The sequence below is a fragment of the Hemibagrus wyckioides genome, linkage group LG12 (genome assembly GCF_019097595.1).
Source record: "Hemibagrus wyckioides isolate EC202008001 linkage group LG12, SWU_Hwy_1.0, whole genome shotgun sequence".
In the NCBI taxonomy this organism is placed as follows: domain Eukaryota; kingdom Metazoa; phylum Chordata; class Actinopteri; order Siluriformes; family Bagridae; genus Hemibagrus; species Hemibagrus wyckioides.
The window spans coordinates 5,582,653-5,606,049 of NC_080721.1; the positions used below are offsets into that span (position 1 = coordinate 5,582,653).

General features: G+C 42.1%; 1 protein-coding gene across 1 annotated transcript in view; it reads left to right on the forward strand.

The window, feature by feature from the left end:
• The first annotated feature begins 450 nt into the window (after positions 1 to 450).
• Positions 451 to 23,397, forward strand: part of LOC131362550 (ubiquitin-conjugating enzyme E2 E2-like) — an 84,463-nt gene continuing 61,516 nt past the window's right edge. The window contains exons 1-3 of the mRNA XM_058404607.1: positions 451 to 653; positions 3,868 to 4,065; positions 8,031 to 8,081. Coding sequence (XP_058260590.1) covers positions 3,869 to 4,065; positions 8,031 to 8,081 — 248 coding nt within the window. The 5' untranslated portion in view covers positions 451 to 653; position 3,868. The remainder of the gene's footprint in view (positions 654 to 3,867; positions 4,066 to 8,030; positions 8,082 to 23,397) is intronic.

Sequence of the window (23,397 nt, forward strand, 5' to 3'; positions counted from 1 at the left end):
GCCTAACGCAATAGAGTGGCAATCATTCTAGCTTATTCCAGCTTATTAGTGATGCACTATTTACTGCCACTCTGCAAGTACACACACACACACACACACACGTTTGTCTTACTATCATTGTGAGGACCTCTCAGTGACAAAACTATTAATTATTCTAACCTTAACCTCAGTAAGGAAACTTCTGGGTCTATCTATCTATCTATCTATCTATCTATCTATCTATCTATCTATCTATCTATCTATCTGTTTTTGTTTTCCTTGTAAGGTACAGCCAAATAGTACCACAAATCATGCTATACCTGGACATTCACACTACACACACACACACACACACAGAGCGGGCGCGCGCTCGGGTGCGCGCGGAGAGAGAGAGGGAGGGAGGGAGGCGGTCCGCTTCTTGTTTCCGACTCTCTCTCTCTCTCTCTCTCTCTCTCTCTCTCTCTCACACACACACACACACACACACACACAGCAGAGTCTCCTCGCTGTCTTTAGAGAACTCGGACGTGCTGAACAACAGCCAGCGGATTTTCTTTTTTTCCCCTCTATATACCTACACATATCTAGACTTTCACACCTGAAGTGCTTGACACAGTTGAGCTTTAGCGCCCGATTGAGGATATTTCCGACACGTTTGCCCTCATCGTTGACAGGTAAATAAATTCGGTGTTGTGGCGCGTGAGCAGGCTCCGGAAAACCGACCGATAGCTGTGTGGGGGAAGGGGAGGGGGAAAGGGGGGAGTGTGTGTGCATGTGTGTGTGTTGGGGGTATTTGCGGCTTTGGGGCTATTAGAAGTGTTGATTTTGTGTGTTTGTTTTTATGAGCGAGTTAACAAAGGAGCAGCTTTGTGCCTAAAAAAAAGATTTTGTCTAAAGGCGTCGGTTGTGTGTGTGTGTGTGTGTGTGTGTGTGTGTGTGTGTGTGTGTGTGTCATTGTCGGTTGGTATTTTGATGAGGGAATCGGCTTGTTTACACATTAAGAGGATTGAATGTGTGCATGTAGTCCGTGCCTTTTCCGTTGCAGCACGCGCTACAAATCGGATATCCGTTATGGAATCAGATGAAAACGTTAAAAAACACAGAGAGAGAGAGAGCGAGAGAGAGAGCGAGAGAGGGAGAGAGAACGCGCGCTCGAGACTGTTACGGGGGGAGACAGAGCTGGAAGGAGGGGGTGGGGGACCGGGGGTCTTCCCGATAATAAAGACCCACATTAGGCGCATTAAAGGTCACGTGACGTGATTAAACCCGGACTCGGTTATGTCATTGTGTAACGATTCGGTCTGAACGACGTGATCTGTCTGTCCTGCAGAGATTTATTTAACCCCCCCCCCTTTAAATAAATAAATAAACAAACAAACAAAGCCCCCCCCCCACACACACACACTTCAGTGTCCACACTGGACATATTGACTGGTCAAACGTTGCATCAAACAAAGCTATGAGTTCAGAGGCATATTAAAGAGGGTTTGGAAATGAGTTGATGCAATAGATCGTAATGTCTTGTGCAATGATGTCAAGCCGTTACAATTCATAGGCTATTAATACAAGAAAATCACACTCCTTTATTGAACTGTCCGTGTCTTTATGAGTCATTAGAACTGGTCAAGTAATAGCTTTTACAATACAAATAAAAAGTTATTTGCATATAAACCGAAATAAAACACTAACTTTAGGCCCCAGTGCTTCACATCAACTCATTGTTAATACAGATGTCCAGCATGGTGATGTCTGTGGCAGGAAATCTGACTGAATGTGTGTGTAAAGTGTTTTGATAATTGATGATCATTTTTAGATCACAGCGGTAAGGTCCCTGGTTCGATCCTGAGCTCAGGTGTGTCTGTGTCTGCATGGGTTTCGTCTCAAAACCGTTCTGCTATGTGAATCTGTTACACTAAATTGCACCTACGTGTGAATGAGTGTGTTTTCGCACCTCCCCGTGTGTTCCCGTGACAGTCTCCCGAACCCGCTACACCTCTGACCAGGATAAAGTGGTTAGTGAAGATGAATTTCTGAAAACAGCATCTTTGTGCGAAGCCCATTCTCATTAGCGCTGCTCAGGAAAGTGAGTTAAATCAGATTCAGCAGCTTTCTGATCCTGAATCCATCATGCATGACAGAAATGGCACGTTTAATTTTCTATTACTGTGAGGCACTGGTATTCAAGATATTCCAGGTCCGCATGATCCTCTTTGAAATGCACGTCTTGTTAATTCAGGTTATAAAAATTCATGGACATTCATTCGTACAGGTCAACCGCTAAAAATTCAGTAAGATGAAATTCAGGGCTATTATCTGCTATTCCTTACCAAGCTCAATTGCTTTAGCTGTCAGAGGTCAACAGTTTATTTAACACACACACACACAATGCGCGCTGTATGTATATGTATATACAGTACATACACTATATTGCCAAAAGTTTTGGGACATCTGCCTTTACATGCACATGAATGTAATATGGAGTTGTCCCGCCCTTTGCAGCTATAACAGTTTCACCTCTTCTGACAAGGTTTTAGGAGTGTGTTTATGGGAATTTTTGACCATTCCTCTAGAAGCGCATTTGTGAGGTCAGGCACTGATGTTGGACGAGAAGGTCTGGCTCTCAGTCTCCGCTCTAATTCATCCCAAAGGTTGAGGTCAGGACTCTGTGCAGGCCAGTCAAATTCCTCCACACCAAACTCGCTCATCCTTGCTTTGTGCACATGTATGCAGTCATGTTGGAACAGGAAGGGGTCATCCCCAAACTGTTCCCACAAAGTTTGGAGCATGAAATTGTCCAAAATGTCTTGGTATGAAGCTGAAGCATTAAGAGTTCCTTTCACTGGGACTGAGCCCAATCCCTGAAAAACAACCCCTGAATTCAATGATTTTGCAATATCGTGTGTATGTATATATATATGTATATATTATATTATTCCAGCAGCATAGCCATAGTTGATGATCTCCCAGTCTTCCACTGGCCAGATTCCTGTTCTTGTCTGTCAGGACTGGAATTCTTCCATGTCATTTGTGCAACCTGAGATGCTTTTCTGTTCACCACCTCTATAAAGAGTGATTATATGAGTTACTGCCATTCTCTTCTAACTTTTCTATTTGTGTGTGTTTGTTTTAAAGCAGCTCCTTGCTACAGTCAAAGCCACTGACTTCATTTTTCCCTGCAACATTAAGTCAAGCAACCTTAAGTGAAATGCGTGTTCCTATTAAAGTGGACAGTAATTGCCTAAAATCATTGTGTCTGCTGTCAACACTCTGCATACATAAAACAAGAGATCTCCCATTTACTCACTCAGATTTTATTGTGCTGAGCACAAGTTATTCTCCTGTCACACACCCTTTCCTCCCCTATGTGAAAACCTGATTAATTCCATCACAGTGGAGTCATAATGAAAAGATTTGTAACATGGCCTTTCTGATCTCCGCTCTCGGAGTTTACAGTTACTGCGATCATCTCTTTCAGGAGCAATATCCGAGCTCGTGACCTTTATGTATGTAAGAGCGGCTCATTTGATGACACGAGCCGGCTCCATTATTTTTAGAGCCGTATCCAGGCTTTGATGACACGTTAATGACACGCTGATGACACATTGATGACACGTTGACTCACAAACATAACTGACTGTTTGGGGAAGTGTCGGGTTTTTTGACACCGCATTTCATAACTCTACTGAGCAGCTATTTTTATTATCCCTTATCTGCTATTCAGATCTTGCAGCAGCTCTGGCATGCATTTTCCTTTCGTGTTCAACAGTATACCTTTGGATCTAGCTTTAAAAATGTGTGTGTGTGTTTTGTATCTTATGTAACAGTGTGTGGTTAACACTACTGATTAAGAAAAAATGAATCTAAACATTTCCTTCTCCCCGTGATCAGAATGTCCAGTGAGGTCCAGCCGAGGCCAGGTGACAGTCCCAATACGAGCGGAGGCAGCTCCGATGCCGAACAGAGAGACGTAGCGCCGTCGGTGCAGCCTGAGGAGAGGGAGAGAGAGAGGGAACAGGCTCCGCCGAAGAAAAAGGAGGCCAAGTTCTCCAGCAAGACACCTGCTAAACTCTCTACCAGTGCCAAGAGGTGGGCCACAGAGTCTTTTCTAGAAGCACGTCAGCTAGATCACGCTTTCTACAAAGCAGTGTTTCCTCATGCAGTGATTCAGTGGGTATTAATAATTGATATGTTAATACAGGTACGCTGACAACCGTTGAGTCATAAAACCTACAATAGCCACTGCGTCGTAATCAGGAGGGCCGATCTACTGAGAAAGAATAGAGAAGGACAGGAGAAAGAATAAGAGGAGAGAAGGAATGGAGAGGAGAGATGGAGAGGAGAAAGAATAAGAGGAGAGAATGAGAGGGAGAATAAGAAGGAGAGGAGAGAGAGAATGAGAGGAAGAGGATAGCATAAGGTAGAGGAGAGAGGGAAATAGAGAGAAAGTGAAGGGAGAGGAGAAATAATAAGAGGAGTGAAACAGAGAGGAGAGATTGAGAGGAGAAAGAATAAAAGGAGAGAATGAGAGGAGAGAAGGAGAGATGAGAATGAGAGGGAGAGGAGAGAGAGAATGAGAGGAAGAGGATAAGCATAAGGTAGAGGAGAGAGGGAAATAGAGAGAAAGTGAAGGGAGAGGAGAAATAATAAGAGGAGTGAAACAGAGAGGAGAGATTGAGAGGAGAAAGAATAAAAGGAGAGAATGAGAGGGAGAGGAGAGAAGGAGAGATGAGAATGAGAGGGAGAGGAGAGAGAGAATGAGAGGAAGAGGATAAGCATAAATTAGAGGAGAGAGGGAAATAGAGTGAAGGGAGAGGAGAAATAATAAGAGGAGTGAAACAGAGAGGAGAGTGTAAGGTAGAGGAGAGAGGGAAAGGAGAGAGAAAGTGAGGAGAGTGTAAGGGAGAGGTGAGAGTGGGAAGGAGAGGAGAAAGAATAAGGAAAATACGGAGAGGAAAGAGAGAACGAAAGGGAGAAGATAGAGTAAGGCAGAGGAGAGAGGGAAATGAGAGAGACAGAGAGGAGAGAGAGAAAGAGTATAAAGGAGAGGAGAGAGGGAGAGGTGAGAATGAACTGAGAGAGAAAGAAAAGAGGGCATGAGAGGAGAGTATAAAGGAGAGGAGAGAGGGAGAGGTGAGAATTAGAAGAGAGAAAAAGAGAAAGGAGAGCAGGAGAGATGAGAGAGAAAAGAGGGCATGAGAGGAAAGTATAAAGGAGAGGAGAGAATTAGAAGAGAGAAAAAGAGAAAAGAGAGCAGGAGAGGAAAGAGGGAGAGATGAGAGAGAAAAGAGGGCATGAGAGGAAAGTATAGAGGAGAGGAGAGAGGGAGAGGTGAGAGAAAAAAGACAGCATGAGAGGAGAGTATAAAGGAGAGGAAAGAGGGAGAGATAAGAATGAGAAGAAAGAAAAGAGAGCATGAGAGGAGAGTCGAGAAGGAGAACAGAGTGAGAGTAATATATTGTTGAAAACGATGTATTAATCATATTAAGTACAGTTTTATTACCACACTGAATAAGAAATAAAACATTATTCACACTATTTAGTGGAAAATAATCCACTTCAGGCTGTTAATCCACATCACACCAGTCTACCAGGGATTATATTCCTGATGCTTTATTCCTCTTATACTCCATCAACCTGCTAACAATTACAATTTAAATATATGTATGAATGAAACATTGTGCTTTTATAGTTATATAAACCTTATAGTCACACTATTGTCACATTTAATGCTGTTAGCAGTTACGTTCCAGCAGCAATAAAGCGTTGGTTTTTATTAGCCTCTGGTTTTCCCTCCATGACAAAAAAAGAAAGGAAAGGAAACCCGAAAGAGCAAGATTGTGCGTCGAAAAACGTACAGAAAGCCTCAGTAAAGTTAAACGTTAAATTAGAATAAATAAATAAATAAATAAATAAATAAATAAATAAACGTCTGCTCACAGAAAGCTTCATTATTCAATTTATTTATATAGTGCCTTTTACAGTGGACACTGCCTCCATGCAGCTTTACAAAAGAAGAAAAGCAGAGAAAGGAGAGATAAATAAATAATTAAAATAAATTATTAAACTATTTTATCCCTATTATATCAAGAAGGTTTTTATTTTATTTTATTTTATTTTATTTTTTTGTTTAAACAACAATGGCTTAGTGTTTTTTTCCGGGCTGTTACTATAACAACAACAACGACGTTATTCGAAACACGTGCTTTTTAAAGCTGCTATTCTAGAAAATTAACAACGGCGCTGCGCTGTAAAAATAGATATCAGTCGACGTACTCTTCCATTCTTTTCTTTTTCTTTTTTTTTCCTTCCCCTGGTGCGATTGTTTGAAGCAGGCCATGCAAGCTGCCCCATGTGTTAGAAACGCGAGGCAAAGGGCAGCGTAATAAAACCTCTTCATCAGCGCTCCAGCTTTTCCCCTGCCAGCTCCTGGAACCCAGAAATGTGCCGCCTCAGGAAAAGCTGCTATCTAATTACACACAGAGCAGTGCAGTTTGCAAAACGCCACTCGAACCCGAGGTGTTTAATACAGCACAGCGTTAATCTGCCAAGCCTGGACCGTACCCCTGTCGGCTTGCTAGTGGCGTTCTTGATCGAACCTGTTTTTATTGCTATATATATATATATATATATATATACAACCGATATCTCCTAATGCATCCGATTTCTTATGTGTAGATGATGTTTAATAAACCGTATGGTTATGGTGGTGTATTGTGTGTGTCAAGGGCTGTTTGATAATAATGATCCTCATTGTTTTATGCTCAGCAAAGAGAGGAAGTGTGTGTGTGTGTGTGTGGGGTGTGTATGCGCTGCGGTAGTTTACTGCTTGATTATGTAAGCGGCAGATTTTGCTTGTCCCGTGTTCTTGCTGCTCTCGGGATCGTGTTTATGCGCACACCTGCTGCCTTGATAAAGACCTGCAAGATTGCAAAAAAAAAACCCAAGCAATTTCTCGCAATGTATTCCGGGTTGTCGTTTACGCCTCAGCTATTTCTGGGCTGTTTGTTGATCCACACCTTAATCACATCCTGCTTTAGTAGAAAACGGCTTTTTTTTTTTTTTGAAAGCTGAAGCTTTTATTTGTCGTGTGAAATTTTTCTTATCCAGACTCGTTAGGAAGTCTGGGATCAGAGCGCAGGGGCAGACGTGATACAGCAGGTTAAGAGAGGGTTAAGGGTTTTGCTTTAGAGCTGGACAGTAGCAACACCAGCGGTGGTCCCGAGGCCTGCTTCTGGTCAGTTAGCTGTACGTTAATAAATGCTGTAAATTCTTAGCGATTATATTCTTTTGTCTCGTCAAACGTGCTGAAATGGTATGATGTACTGATGAAGTGGTTAGGTGGAGCACACTGGAGAATGACTGGGGGAAAAACAACAACAGCAATAATAATAATAACAACAACAACAATAATAATAATAACAACAGCAATAATAACAAAACAACAATAGTAACAATAACAGCAACAATAATAATAACAACAATAATAGCAATAATAATAATAACATAACAACAATAATAATAGCAACAGTAATAACAACAATAATAGCAATAATAATAATAACAATAACAACAACAACAATAATAACAATAACAACAACAATAATAATAGCAACAATAATAATAACAATAACAACAATAATAACAACAAAACAACAACAACAATAATAACAAAACAACAACAATAATAGCAATAATAATAACAATATTGTTATTATTATTGCTATAATACCCCAATAACAACAACAACAATAATAACAACAACAATAGCAATAATAATAATAACAACAAAAATAATAACAATAACAGCAACAATAATAACAACAATAATAATATGAGTAATAAAAATATTATAATATTATTATAAGATTACTGATGATAATAATAAAGATGATACTATTCCTACTAGTATTAATAATAAATTGAAATGAATTTTAATGGTAAAATTAATCAATTTAAATGTATTTATTATTTATTATCAAAATATAAATACATTTACAGTGTGTCTAAATTGAAATCTCTTGTTTCTCTAAACCCGTGTTCTCTTCCTGCAGGATTCAGAAGGAGCTAGCGGAGATCACTCTGGATCCTCCTCCAAACTGCAGGTAGGACTGCGATACTGTGACCACTTCATGCTGTTGGTTTCTTACCCCGTGGTGGATGTTGGGCAATTTTTAGCCGTGTGATGTGTTTCTTTTTCGGTTCTTTTTGGCTGGTTAGAACTGCACTGTATCACGAGCTTCATCACGACACATGAAGATCTAGAAAGTTCTCCACTACTTGCCTGTAAATATGCAGCACTAATGAAGTGTGAATATCATCAGCAAGTCATATTTTTCCATCAGAATCAGTGAACTCCTCACTCTGCACATCATCATCTGAGTCAGTCGCTTCTCTTTTAGACATTGGCAGAATAATTGCTGGTCACTGCAGGCGATAGAGTAATACACTCAAAAAGCACAGAGTAAATCAATACGCTGGTTCAGGGGTCATTGACTGGCAAAGTGTTTCTGAGCAGTGAAATAAGGCGGAGAAAAAAAACAATAAACATATAGACGGGAAAAAACAGCTGAAAGTCAAAGACTCTCCATTTCTGACCATCATGGAGCTTCTTCTCTGGCTTGTGTTTATTATTTTCCAGTTTTCTTCTTGGGGGGAAAAATAAAGTCTATCTATCTGTCTGTATAACTGCCTGCCTGTCTGTCTGTCTATATAACTGTCTGTCTGTCTGTCTGTCTGTCTATATAACTGTCTGTCTGTCTAGTTACAGTATCTATCTGTCTGTCTGTCTCTCTCTCTCTGTTTTTCTGTCTGTCTGTCAGTCTGTCTGTCTATCTATCTATCTATCTATCTATCTATCTATCTGTCTGTCTGTCTGTCTGTCTGTCTGTCAGTTTGTCTCTCTCTCAGTTTGTCTGTCTGTCTATCTATCTATCTATCTCTCTCTCTATATATCAATTTATCTTTATATCTGTCTGTCTGTCTGTCTGCCTCTATTTACAGTATCTATCTATCTGTCATATTTTCGACTCTGAGTAGTGAAGCAAGAAGTGGTGGTTAAGGTTCTGGGTCACTGATTGGCTACTGATCGGGTCACTGCCAAGCTACCGATGTTGGGTCCCTGAGCAAGGCCCTTAACCCTCCCTGCTCCTTGCGCTCAGACCCCAGCTTCTTAATAAGCTGGGATATGTGAAAACACTGCATTTCGTTGCCATGTACATGTGTATTGACAATAATCGAATCTAAAAATCAATGCAGATGATAAAAACAATATTTAAACACGAATAGACAGAAATATGTATTTATTCTTTCAGCGTTAACTTCAGAATAAACATCTCATCCATGGCTTTGGCTTTGGCTTTGGTCATTAAAAGGTAGCTGTTTGCTCATTAACTAGACCTTTGTAATGAAGGAATTGGTTGTCTGTCTATATGTGTGACCCTGTGATGGACTGGTGACCTGTCCAGGGTGTACCCCTGCCTTTCGCCCAATGTGTGCTGGGATAGGCTCCAGCAGATCCCCTTGACCCTAATTAGGAATAAAATGGGTATAGATGATGGATGGATGGATGCACCAAGATATTTTTTGTGAATAATCAGTGACGTGTTGATTTTCTTTTACTTGAGATACCACATCAGCCAGCTGTTGCCTGTTTTCATATGTGAAATGCTTCAAGCTTAAGAATCGGTAAACATTCCCCTCAATTGTTCCTCTTGTTCTATTTAAGTTAACTTTGGCCCGAAAGCAATCAGCTTCGATGATGGTATAATCAGTGCAGCTCTGCGAAGACGTGTAGTCACATGGAATACCTCACCACAATTTGTCTGATTGCTTTTACCTGTCCATTCAGGTTCAGTGTGTGTGTGTAAGAGAGAGAGAGAGAAAGAGAGGTTCATTAGTCTGGGCAACAGGTTTGGGCTGTACATTTGATTAGCCATGCTCGTATACTGTTCACAGCCTGCGTTGTCTCTCACAGAAAGACGGGACGGAGAAGAATGCACTTCTCCAGAGCTCCATTTTGTGCGCTAATTCGACGTGAAGCTTCTCCTGACCGCTCTGAGACGAGCCGCACGTCGAGCGCCCGCTCCGGTCACACAAGTGTCAAAGCGCGTCGATGCGGCCACTCTCGCGGAGGATCCGTGTGTAATCTTTCTGACGCTTGTCTTTTCATATTCATATCCCACTGCCTCCAGTGCGGTGTGGAGAAGCAGATTTTATACCCAGAGACGACACCAGAAGCCCAGACTTTTGTGTAGCTAGGAGAAAATGTTAAATCCGACCTGAAAATATTAATGTTATTTATCCTGTAGATAGATCGCAGATTGTATTTTCGGACCCTCGTTGCTAAGAGGGTCCTTTTGTTGTGCTGGATTTTTGCACGTTGTTAATGAGACTCGAGTCATCCGGACAGGAGGATCTGCTTTTTTCATTTTTTCCAACATGACAAGGTGCTTTTCTTGTTGTTGGTCTCATTAACGTCAAAAACAAGGGAAAGTTTATCGCTGCTGTAACGTAAGTGATAAGGGGTGGTTGTGGCTCAAGTGGTTAAAGCTCTGGGTTGTTGATCGGGGGTTCAAGCCCCAGCACCGCCAAATTGCCGCTGTTGGGCCCCTTGAGCAAGACCCTTAACCCTCTCTGCTTCAGGGGCGCTGTATCATGGCTGACCCTGTACTCTGACCCCAACCTCCAAGGATGGGATATCTGAAGAAAGAATTTGACTGTGCATGAAATAATAAAGGCTATTTCTATAACTGGAAATAACTCAGGAAAATAAATCAGCCCTGCCCTCGAGACTCCTCTGGAAAAATTGTAAAATAAACGTTGTTATTTCTATCAAAAAGAATTACATCACCTGCTTCCAGTTAGTTTTGTAAATATATTGTATTTAAAAAAAATGTTTCATTTTACATCATGATATTCACAAATCTCTGGAAATCGATCATATCGGCTCTGTGTACAAAAATATACGCTCATTTATTTTTCCCCTTCGTTATTTAATCCTGTTAATTTGTGATATTATTTTAGACTAATGTGAACGTTCGAAACCGTAGCACCTCGACTCACCAGAAGGTTTGTTATGCTGTGAGCATTAAATACACTTTCTGTCCACGAGCGTCGACTCTAATTGCCATCGGAACGTGTTAATCTCTGTGGCAGAGTGAAACGGCGCTGCAGAGGCGTTAGATGCGAGGTGTGTGTGTGTGTGTGTGTGAACCCCGGAATGCTCCTTGTTATACAGTTGGGTTTGATCCAGGCGTGTTTGCTGAGTGTGACATTGTTGAAGAGCAGCGCTGGCGTTTAACTCTCTCTCTCCCGGATCCTGAAGCGTTTGGCTTTTTCGAGAGGAATCGTTCGGCGTCAGCGCTGAAAAGGAGGCTATTGTTGACATTTCAGAGCTATTTCCTCTCGTTTTTAATCACTCCGGTCACCCTGACGAAGGCTAATGAATCGAACGTGACAGCCGTGCTGGAAGAGTTTGTAAATAGCCGCACGGCGGAGACGTTATATGGGATCCTGTGCTCGGCATGCTCCGCTGCTTTTTAACTACCGTTTCATTTCATCAGGGCTCTGCTGCTGTTTGGATAAGAATCTCTCAGCTGGCTGAAGGCAAACAATGTGGGATCCCGAAAGGACATTTACATATTCTCTCTGTCTGTCTCTCTCTCTCTCTCTCTCTCTCTCAGTTCAGCAGCTTGATTCGTCTCCAAAACAAATTAAAAACTCACATTCCAGTTACACCACAATGTTCTCCAGTCTGATTGGTCAGAAGGTTTTTGATGAATCTAGCAGCTCTGACAGAAACTCTAGCTGGAATTCAGATGCCTGTATTAACGCTCTCATTCACAGAGAGTACTGGTACTGTATATAGCGGACGATCTGCTCTATACGTAATTGATGTCTAGTTATAAACAGATGACAGAGAGTGTTATAGAGAAAAACAAAGACTTGAGAATCAAGGAAGATTTGCTTTCTGGATTTGCATGTTTTTTTTTTCCTCCCCCACACATAATTTATCACTTACTCACTCACTCTTTCTGTCTCTTTATCTCTCTCTCTCTCTATCACGCTCACTCTGTTCGTTTTTGTTGCACAGACTCTCACCCTGTCCTACTCAAACTCGCTGTCTCGCTCACTCAGTTCGTCACTCACACTCTCAGTCTTTTCCTCTCGCACGCTCTTCCTCTCTCACTCACAATGCACTCATATACACGCCCTCTCACTCCTCACTCTCATGCAGTCTGCATGTGTCTGAAATTGTGTACTGTGACACTACACCACCTACTACATTTGATTCAGTACCTACTTTACTTGATTCAGTAACCAGTGCACTCCTTTCGGTACTTACCGCCCTTGATTTAGTACCTTCTGCACTCGATTTAGTACCTACGGCATTCAGTTCAGTACCTACTGCACTTGATTCAGTACCTACTGCACCGAATTCGGTACTTACTGCATTCCATTCAGTACCTGCTGCACTTGATTCAGTACCTCCCGCACTCGATGCAGTACCTGCTGCACTGGATTCAGTACCTACTTCACTCTATTCGGTACCTATTGCACTCGATTCGGAACATACTGCATTTGATTTAATCCATACTGCACTCGATTCAGTATCTGCTGCACTCTGTTCAGTACAGACTGCAGTCGACTCAGTACCTATTGCCCTGAATTCAATACATACTGCGTTTGATTCAATACATATTGCACTTGATTCAGTATCTACTGCACTAGATTCAGTACCTACTGTCATCGATTCAGTACCTACTACAATTGATTCAGTACCTCCTGCACATTATTCAGTACCTCCGGCACTTGATTCAGTACCTACTGCCCTCGATTCAGTACCTACTGCCCTCGAGTCAGTACCTGTTGCACTTGATTCAGTACCTGCTGCACTCGATTCAGTACCTGCTGCACTCGATTCGGTCCCTACTACGCTCGCTTTGGTACCTCCTGCCTTGGATTCGATTTGGTACCTATGGCACTAGATTCTGTACCTACCGCACTTGATTTGGTACCTACTGAAGTGGATTCAGTACCTACTGCATTTGTTTCAGTACGTACTGCACTCAATTCGGAACCTACTGCATTCGATTCAGTACCTACTGCCCTGGATTCAATCCATACCTCACTCGATTCAATCCATACCGCACTCGATTCAGTACCTACTGTACTCGATTCTGTACCTGCTGCACTCGATTCGGTTCCTACAGCCCTAGATACAATACATACTGCACTCGATTCAGTGTCTACTGCATTTGATTCAGTACCTACTGCACTCGATTCGGTACCTACTGCACTTGATTCAGAACCTAATGCACTTGAATCAGTACCTACTGCACTCAGTTTAGCTACTGCATTTGATTCAGTATGTACTGGATTTGATCCAGTAGCTACTGCATTTGGTTCAGTACCTACTGCATTTGATTCAGTACCTACAGACGTATCTTTTGCTGACTGTTTCACTCCTCTCTCATGCTGGCTTACTCTCTCACGCTCCTCCTCACATGCTCATTCCTGTGCTCACTCCCAGCTCACTCTCTGTTGCTTCTATCCTCCTCTTTTTCACACTCACAGACTTCCCTCCCTCCCTCCCTCACTTCCTTCTCCTCCTCTGTCCTCCCAAGAACATACCACTTTGCGAATGATATAAACTGTTAACCACTGAAGCATGTGAAATGGAGCAACAGCAGCCATTCTTGTATAAAAACGGGCATCTGATAATTATCACTCTTATCTTCTGAGTAGGATTTTCAGCCCGTTTGTGGTCCAGAGCTTTCTTAAACCATCACACTGAAGCTCCTAATAAACACATCGATGCTGCGGCCAGACGTTTTTATGAGACGACGTGTCAAGACACGTCATGATGCATAATAACTCCTGGAAGTACGCTGGCAAAGATTTCATCAAATGGGTTTAAGAGACTGATGTTTATGTTGATTTTTACATGTTTTAAATATACAGATAGAGCTATAAGTCTGAGTAAGGGATTGTAGTAGAGTTCTGGACTGTCTCATCGAACATTAGCTTGGTCACTGTTGTCATATCAATTCGTATCACTTACTTAAGAGCTACCTTGGCCTTCATAGCATGCTTTTTATGTCCTTCTAATCAGCAATAAACAGAAAAAGATAAGTCATGTGTGTGTTGAGCCACACAAGCTACCGTCATCTGATACTGATACTGATACTGACACTTTTAAGTCGCAATTACACACAATACTCAGGTTATGTGTGCATGTGTGTGTGTGTGTCGGGGTGGACATTAACTGACTGACGCTTTAAAGTGTCTTCAAAGGACACAATCACATTTCTCATTCCGGTTGCGTTTATTGCACCCTGATGAGGTAAGAAGTGAACTGAGCAAAAAGCCAGTGAGAGAGAGAGAGAGAGAGAGAGAGAGAGAGGGAGGGGAAGGGAGGGGGAGAGGGAGGGGGGAGTGGAGAGAAAGACAGAGAAGGAGAGAGAAAGGGACGGCAAGGGGGAGGGAGATGGAGAGGGAATGAGCAGAGAAGGAGAGAGGGACGGGGAGGGGGAGAGAGGGGGGAGTAGAGAGAAAGACAGAGAAGGAGAGAGAGAGGGACGGGGAGGGGAGGGAGTGGAGAGAAAGACAAAGAAGGAGAGAGAGAGAGAGAGAGAGAGAGACTGCTTTAGCGTTCACACCTTGCAGCCGTTATTACAGTTTAATCAATCTCAATTGTAACCTTGTTTGCTTTTTACCTTAAACTCGAACCATTGACACGAACAGGTCCATCATCATCCCAACACACATTCAGCCAAAGCCCTCTTCCTCTCACATGCAAAGAGTAGAGTTAGAATAGAAAGTAATTACCTTTGGGTCTTCCCTGAAGAAGAATCCTGTCCTTGCACTTCCACCAATTCAGTTCAATTCCATTTATTTGTACAGTAGACATTGTCTCAAAGCAGAAGTATAGAGTTTAAAGTTAAGTTATTAAGTTATTTATCCCTAACATTTATCCCTAATGAGCAAGCCTGAGGCGACGGTGACGAGGGAAAAACTCCCTGAGATGACATGAGGAAGAAACCTTGAGAGGAACCAGGCTCGGAAAGGAACCTCAATCTCATCTGGGTGACACTGGACAGGAAATAATGTAAATGGAAATAATGTCCTTTCTACAACAGTTTATGGTCGTGAAGAATTGTGCAACCAAGAGCTCTTGAGGAACTAACAGGTCAGCGTAGTTTCTGAGTTCATTATAGATTTAGCACTAATTCTTTCCTGCTGAAGCCTTCAAATGTTCACTGATGAAGTCCAGAGCACAAAGCTGACCGATCAAAGATGGCTAGCAGTTCAAAGTCCAAAGGTCTCCAAATCTTCTTCTTCTTCTTCTTTCGGCTTTTCCCTTCAGGGGTGGCCACAGCGAATCATCTCTCTGCACCTATCCCTATCTTCTGCATCCTCAACACTTGCACCCACTAGCTTCATATCCTCATTTATTCCATCCATATACCTCCTCTTTGTCCTTCCTCTTGGTCTCCAAATGATCTCCAAAAAATCACCAAAAAAACCTCTGTAATCGTAGAGAGACTTGATAATAAGTGCAGTGAAATATTCAGAAATATGGATTGAGTCGGAGTCGCTCTACCGGAATGAGGTGGCTGGACTTTCAGTGGCTTATACCTACAAGTCCACTCTTATGAGCATTCATCTACACTAAACCGTATATATTTTTTATCTCTCTCCAGCCTTGAACTCATTTGTTTAAGTGGAGGTCCATTACTGGACGGTCCAGAACTGTAGAACTGAGCAGAGGCTCAGAAACCGGAAGGCAGCTGTGTTAACAATCCCATGCGAGCGGTCCTCAGGGCTCTTCCAGATGCTCCACATTTCTGCTTTCTCGCACTTCCTGGCTCACCTGAACCGATCAATCATGAGCACAAAATACCTGACTCAGGTGTGTAGAGCATCTGGAGCAGGACTGAGGAGAGAGAGCTGGGAAACGTGAATCTGCCGGAAGCTTCCAGCAGCAGGAAATGTCCAGGGGGTTTATAGAGAAAGCTGGACTTCTTCAGGTCCTTCGTTCGTTGTCGTAAAAAGCTTCTTTCGTCTCATGCAGCATCTTCACTGGCTCTGCTGTTAATAAAGGTTTATTTATATGATTAGAGCTGAAGCAGGAGCTGGAGAAGGACAGCAGAACACACACACACACAGCTCCAGCGTCACTGTTTCCATTCCACTAGAGTTTGGGAAGGTGAGAAACTCCTGCATGCTCGACTGCAGTGAGAAGCAACAGGAAGTGAAGTGAGCGTGCATTGCATCATGGGATTCAGTTTTATGCCACTGAGCATTCGAATGTTGACTGCTTGTTGAATGTGGTTGAATGTTTGTTTTACCTCCTTCCTGTTTATCATATAAAGACGTCGCATATGGTGCATTCAAGCAATTCTGAAAGGTCGTATTTACGAGATGAAAAGCACATGCACACCAAGTCGTAATTACGAGTGGGGAAACGTGGTCAGAGTTTCCGTCTGTAGTTGATGGTAAATTTGTTGAAATTGAAGGATTACTCGTCTAGTAGTGACATGACTTGATTTTTAAAATCCAAAAATGTTAAAAAATTGTAAATATTCAAATTTAACACGTTATTTCTGTAATGAATTAGTAATATACTGAGTGTGGCTCGGTGTTCACTACACACTTGTGAAAAGTTGTTCCGATTTTTTTTTTCCGTTTGTTTTATTTCTGACCGAGGATGACCGAGGTTTCAGAGTTACTAACCTGTTAATTACATGCAGTAAGAAAACAAGACAAATCTGAGCTCCAGTTTCTCTCTGATTCAGACCTGGTGTGAATTATGAATTTATACAGATATCTAATCATTTATCTTTATATTTATGTGTGTGTGTTTGTGTGTAAAGAGAGAGAGTGAGAGAGAGAGACAAGTGCGAGTGAGAGAGATGGAGAAAAGCGAGTGAAAGAGAGAGAAAAGCGAGTGAGAGATAGAGAGAAAGCGAGAAAGAGATAGCGAATGAGAGAGAGAGACAGAGAGTGAGAGTAAGCGAGAAAGATATATAGATATATATATATATAGAGAGAGAGAGAGAGAGAGAGAGAGAGAGAGAAAGAGAGAGAGGGAGAATAGCAAGTGAGAGAGAGAGATAGAGAGAAAGTGAGAAAAGTGAGAGAGAGAGAGAGAGAGAGAAAGAGAGAGAGAGAGAGAGAGGGAGAATAGCAAGTGAGAGAGAGAGATAGAGAGAAAGTGAGAAAAGTGAGAGAGAGAGAGAGAGAGAGAGAGAGAGAAAAGCGAGTGAGAGAGAGAGAGAAAGCGAGAGAGACAGAGAAAGAAAGAAAGAAAGAAAGAAAGAAAGAAAGAAAGAAAGAAAGAAAGAAAGAAAGAAAGAAGCGTGTGAAAGAGAAAAGAAAAGTAAGGAAGAGAGAGAGAGAAAATGAGAGAGAGAGAGAAAGCAAGAACAAGAGAGTGTGAGAGAGAGGAAAGAGAGAGAGAGAGAGAAAAGCGAGTGAGAGAGAGAGGGAGAGAGAGAAAATGAGAGAGAGAGAGAAAGCAAGAACAAGAGAGCGTGAGAGAGAGGAAAGAGAGAGAGAGAGAGAGAGAAAAGCGAGTGAGAGAGAGAGGGAGAGAGAGAAAAGCAAGTGAGAGAAAAACGAGAGAGAGAAAGCGAGAGAGAGAGAGACAGAGAAAGAAAGAAAGAAAGAAAAGCAAGTGAAAGAGAAAAAGAAAAGTGAGCAAGAAAGAGAGACAGAGAAAATGAGAAAGAGAGAGAGAAAGCAAGAACAAGAGAGCGTGAGAGAGAGGAAAGAGAGAGAGAGAGAGAGAGAGGGAGAGAGAGAGAAAAGCGAGAGAGAGAGAAAAACGAGAGAGAGAGAAAGCGAGAGAGAGAGAGAGAGAGAGAAGCGAGAGGGAGAGAGAGAAAAACGAGAGAGAGAAAGCGAGAGAGAGAAAGCGAGAGAGAGAGAGAGAGAGAGAGAGAGAGAGAGAGACGCACTTGACAAGGCTTCATTTGCTTTTTGCCCCAGCTGTAGTCTTGCCCAGTGAAAGGAAAGGGCATTTCTGAGCATGTTCTCAGCTCTACACCCCGTCAGCTCTGTTTAATTGCTCAGAGTTCAGTGTGAAAGCAAACAAAACAAAAGGTATCAGTTTCAGATTTGGATTAAAAGAGGTGTGAAAATCGCTCGGAGACATCGTACATAATGACTCTTTGATGTAATAAGACTTAAGAAATATTCAAACACTCTCTCTCTCTCTCTCTCTCCCTCCCCCTCTCCCTCTCTCTCTCTCTCTCTTTTTAAGTAGTGAGGTATGGTTAAATAAATTGCCTCCTGGTCCAGTTCTGGAGATTCTTTCCCCACTGGATATGTTTGCTGTGGTGGGAATCAGTGTGTGATTATTCCCATTGTTCCCAATCAGGGGGAGATCTCAGCACAGTTCCGGTGCATCTGGTCTCAGGTTCGCTTCCACAGCTTTCACATTACTCTGTTTCACACTAAACCACCAGTGTGAAAGCCTCCTTTTTTTTTTTTTTTTTTTTGAGAAAGCTCAAACCGACACCCTGACCACACTGGACTCATGTGACCTAATATTGACTAGTAAACACATTGCAGTATAAACGCACTCTTTAAAGGTGCGTTAGGTAAAATTAGCCAGATTTAGATTAGAGAAGATTACGATTAAGTAGGAGGGATCAACATTTTTTTTTGTAATCCAAAGCTCCGCCTCCAGAATGCACCGTAGTCCCATTCAAACACAAACAAGCACTCTGGTCCGGAAAGTCACTTTCCCAGGCCAGTTTTTGTTTCCAACCAGTTAAGACACTTGTTCAGAGATATTCTGGCTTTTATTTATTTTTTATCATGTTTTACATATTTTCCTGATTATTTGTACAGTTAGAAACACCCCCATTGCTGAGGTGTGTAAGTCGCTGAAGGAGATTTGAGAAAATTGCCTTGAAATAGAGGCAGGGTTCCAAGCTCACATTGCGTTCACGTGGTCGAGATTTGTCTTTGTTTTACTCACCGTACCATCCGCCGACTTCCTCTCTCACTTTCTGATGTTGCCGATTAAAGCATCCACCCCCATACACACTCGCATGCATGAATGCACACACTCGCACACGCTTGCACAACTCATGCACACACACACACACCACACTGGATACACACTAAATCAAACACATGGACAGATCTGCATGCTTCCTCTCTCTCTCTCTCTCTCTCTCTCTCTCTCTCTGTACACACACACACACACACACACTAAGCTTGAGCATGGTACTGCTGTCATATCGGTCTCCTTAATGACTGTATATTTGCAAAAGATTATATCTGTTTCATTGTGAGCTACATCAAGTGTGCCGTTTTATCTGATCTTCTCTACACTGTTCATGTTGACGCTTGTCTTATATTCGGGTTTTTTTTTCCTGATAGAGTTTCTGAATTCCTGAGCTCATGTTGAAAACAGCTGACTCCAGCAGCACTGTTTTGTTTCGCAGATCATCGGAGCGCAACACCTCAGTTTAATTAAAAACTAACAGACACCTGAAAAGTTCGGCCGTGTTATTTCTCGTAGGGACATCATAAAAAATCTTCTCCGCGATCCGCGTGATACGGAAAGCGAACCACTGAGCCGATACCCGTTGGTGCCTCCGAGTCACGTCGGAGAGACCGTATTTACGAGTTGAACACAGGTGAACGCCGCAGCAAAGTCGTAATTGCGAGCGGGGTTTCCTTTCAGCTCAGAGTTTAAGCCAATAATAATTACGTTACATTTCTGTCATTTAGCAGACGCTCTCATTTTATGCAACTGAGGGTTAAGCGCCTTGCTCAGGGGCCCAGAGGCAGCTTGGTGGACCTGGGATTCGAACTGACCACTAATCTACACTAATACTAATAACATAATAATAATAATAATAATAATAATAGCATAATAATTTATGAGGACGGTCAAGAGTCTTTATTTCATAATGACTACATTTGTTATGTAATGTTGGTCATTTGAACAGTTGAAATCTTTACATATCTTTCGAAAAGCAGCGTCCACAGCAGCCTCTCCACTTTCACTGACTCCATCTTGGAAAAGCACTACCATTCTGCTTTTACTCTGATTCTTGTCATCAAGTTTTTAACAAAGGTTTTCTTTTGCTCCTGAGAGAATTATCTGGCTGAGCTAGGTGATTAAAGGTGTGGTGTCTGTGATATCTGACACGAGGCCCAACTGGACACGAACAAGCATACTGGACTCTTAGGATGGAGGAACAGCTTTCCTCCATCACATTAAACACTGGTGCTGGGAATCATGGCTTATATTTTTTTTATTATTATTATGTTTTACATGGCCTAGGGCATTGGTGGCTCAGGGGTAGGTTTCTCGCCTACCATGCGGAAGACCCGGGTTCGATTTCCAGCCAGTGCCCAAGCCCCAGCAACTGGATGCAGTGCCGTTCCCAAGCCCAGGTAAAATGGGAGGATTGGGTCAGGAAGGGCATCCGGGGTAAAACCTGTGCCAAGTTGTTGTGCGGACTCAACAACGTGGCCTCCTGGTGGTCCAGCAGCAGGAACCCATGCTCTCATTGCTGCGGCCCGGGTTCAATTCCCGGGCAGGGTGCCGCCTTTGAAGAGTTAGGATCCGGGTCCGGTCCCAAGCCCGGATAAAAATGGGAGGTCCAGGTTATTTGTGCTAGTAAGAAATGTAAAAGAATCAACTATTTCACCTTTTAATGTAAGTGCCTTGAGCACAGCGTTACTCTCTTTACTCTCAGTACAGATGAATAGTTTCACCTTTTTTCACTAGAGTATTTTAGAACGGGTTCAGTATGTCCATGTGAGAGGAAAACAAGCTCGGGTCATCACCCTTCCACCATCCAGCAGCTGGTCAGTGGTGTTTTATCCTTTCACTAAACATGATGTACTGACCAAACATGTACTCTCTCTGAAAATATATGAAAAAAAAAAAGTTGTATATCATAAAGAGATGTCTCATTCTTTTTGAAAAGCCACAGAGGCTTGGAGATCCCTAGACGCAGCTATTCAGTTCCCATAGGGCCAATTAATCCTAGTTGCCTCTTTGAGGTCATTGCTGATGTACTTCCTTTTTCACACGATGTCTTCAGCCCACCAAACTGCTAAAGATGAACATATCAAGTAGCATTAATTAAGAGGAACATGGTTATTAATGATCGTAAATCCAACAGGAGCAGTTTAGAGTGTATGTAGGTTCGACATTTTAGCATAGCTTCTGTTGAATAAGGAGTAAATTTGTGATAAAAAGGTGAGGCCTAGTTGACTCCGCCTTTCTTTTTAAACCTTTGAATTAACAAATCGTCAAATCAAATTTTCTTTTCAAGAGTAGATCCAAAAATAGGACATAGGATTATTTTTTTTATTTTTCATTTCTTTTACTCTTTGAGCCCACCCCTTTCTGTTCCCGCCCTTGAACAATAAGCTCCGCCCGCCAGAACAGGTTTTGTCAGCTATTTATTTAGCCACTGGTTCAGAGGTAATTGTTTTTTAATCATAAAGTTTCGTTCATTTTCGCTGCATACGTGTATAAATATCCATGAAAAATATTGTGCAGTGACAATAATAAAGTATCTATCTATCTATCTATCTATCTATCTATCTATCTATCTATCTATCTATCTATCTATCTATCTATCTATCTATCTATCTATCTGTCTGTCTGTCTGTCTGTCTGTCTGTCTATCTATCTATCTATCTATCTATCTATCTAAAATGCTTATTGCACCTTTAAGTGGATGTAAACTGATCTTTATTTATTAAAGTGGGATTTTTCCTACAGCAGTGTAAAAGCTAAAGCACAAAAATGCCCAGCAAGATCTTTTCTGGATTTGTTTTGATAGTGTGCAGTGATGTGCCATTAACCTGGAGGCAGGTTTGTGTGAACGCTTCCTTCTGCTGGTTTGGTTTTGGTTTTGTCAGTTCCAAAATAACACTGAGTGAATGTTTATGTTAAAAGCCTTTGACATGCTGGTGTGTATAATTATAGCTGCCACTGGTTTGTCAGCTCTATTTACATCCTATCTGTGCTGTCAATACACTGATAAAGCTGCACACATGCACACAGTTCCTCTTTGTCTGCTGAACTGAGCCAGCGCTGTGTGTGTGTGTGTGTGTCACATACCTGAGAATAATATCAGTATTCAGCTGCTGAATGCTTTCCTCTGGTCTAACAGTGACTTCAGGCTAATCGCCTGTTGAAATCTTTATTGCACCCACAATGGCCCTGACAGCCGAGTAGCAGAGCGAATACAACTTTTTATTTATTTATTTATTTATTTTAATAGTAGTAGTACGGTGTACTTTTTATGAAGCAATCAACACACTCTCTCTCTTTCTCTCTCGCTCTCAGAACAGCCCCAGGAGGTCACATGGGGTTAGCCTGAGATTCTGGTTGAAAATCTCAGGAGAGACCGCGTCACGGTCCGAGTCGCTGAGTTGTATCTATATGATGTTCTGAATCGTGTCATTTCTACATGAACGCAGTTGTAAAGGTGTTCCTAATAAAGTGGTCAGTGAGTGTAGAGGAGTGTTTAAATGCGCTCTGTGTCCACTTATAGTGCAGGTATATGACTTTCTATAGGGATATTTATTGGCCAAGGCATTTCACTGTATTTAGCAGTTTTGCTGAGGCTTATCTTATCTCTAACCCTCTCTCTTCCTCCCTCTCTCTCACTGTCTCTTACTCTCACTGTCTTTTTCTCTCAGTCTTCCTCTCTGTTTCTCTCTCTATCACTCTCTTTTCCCCTTCCTCCGTATTCTCTCTCTCTCTCTCTCTCTCTCTCTCTATCTCTCTCGCTCAGTTTTCACTTTATCTCTTGCACTTGTTTTCACTTTTTCTCTTGCACTTGTTTTCACTTTATCTCTCACTTTTTCCCCTCTTTCTCTCACTCTCACTTTCTCTCCCTCCATCACTATCTGTCTTTCTCTCACTCTCTCTCTCACCCTCTCTCTCTCTCTCTCTCTCTCTCTCTCTCACTCTCTCTTTCTCTCTCTCTCTCTCTCTCTCTCTCTCATTTACTCTGTCTTTCTCTCACACTCTCTCTCACCCGCTCTCTCTCTCTCTCTCTCTCTCTCTCTCTCTCTCTCACTCTCTCTCTCTCTCTCTCTCTCTCTCTCTCTCTCTCTCTCTCTCTCTCATTTACTCTGTCTTTTTCTCACTCTCACTATCATCTCTATTTCTCTCTCTATCACACTCTCTTTTTCTCCCTCCCTCTCTATTTCTCTCTCTCTTGCTCTTTTTTCACTTTTTTCTTCTATCTGCCATGCTCTCACCCTGTTTTTCACACTCTTTCCTGCTCTCTCTCTCTCTCTCTCTCTCTCTCTCTCTCTCTCTCTCTCTCCCACTGAAAGAGCCTTAAATGTGTTTTTCAAACAACAGTGCTGGCAAATCAATAGGTCTCAGCAGGATTAGAATCTGTCTTCTCTCTC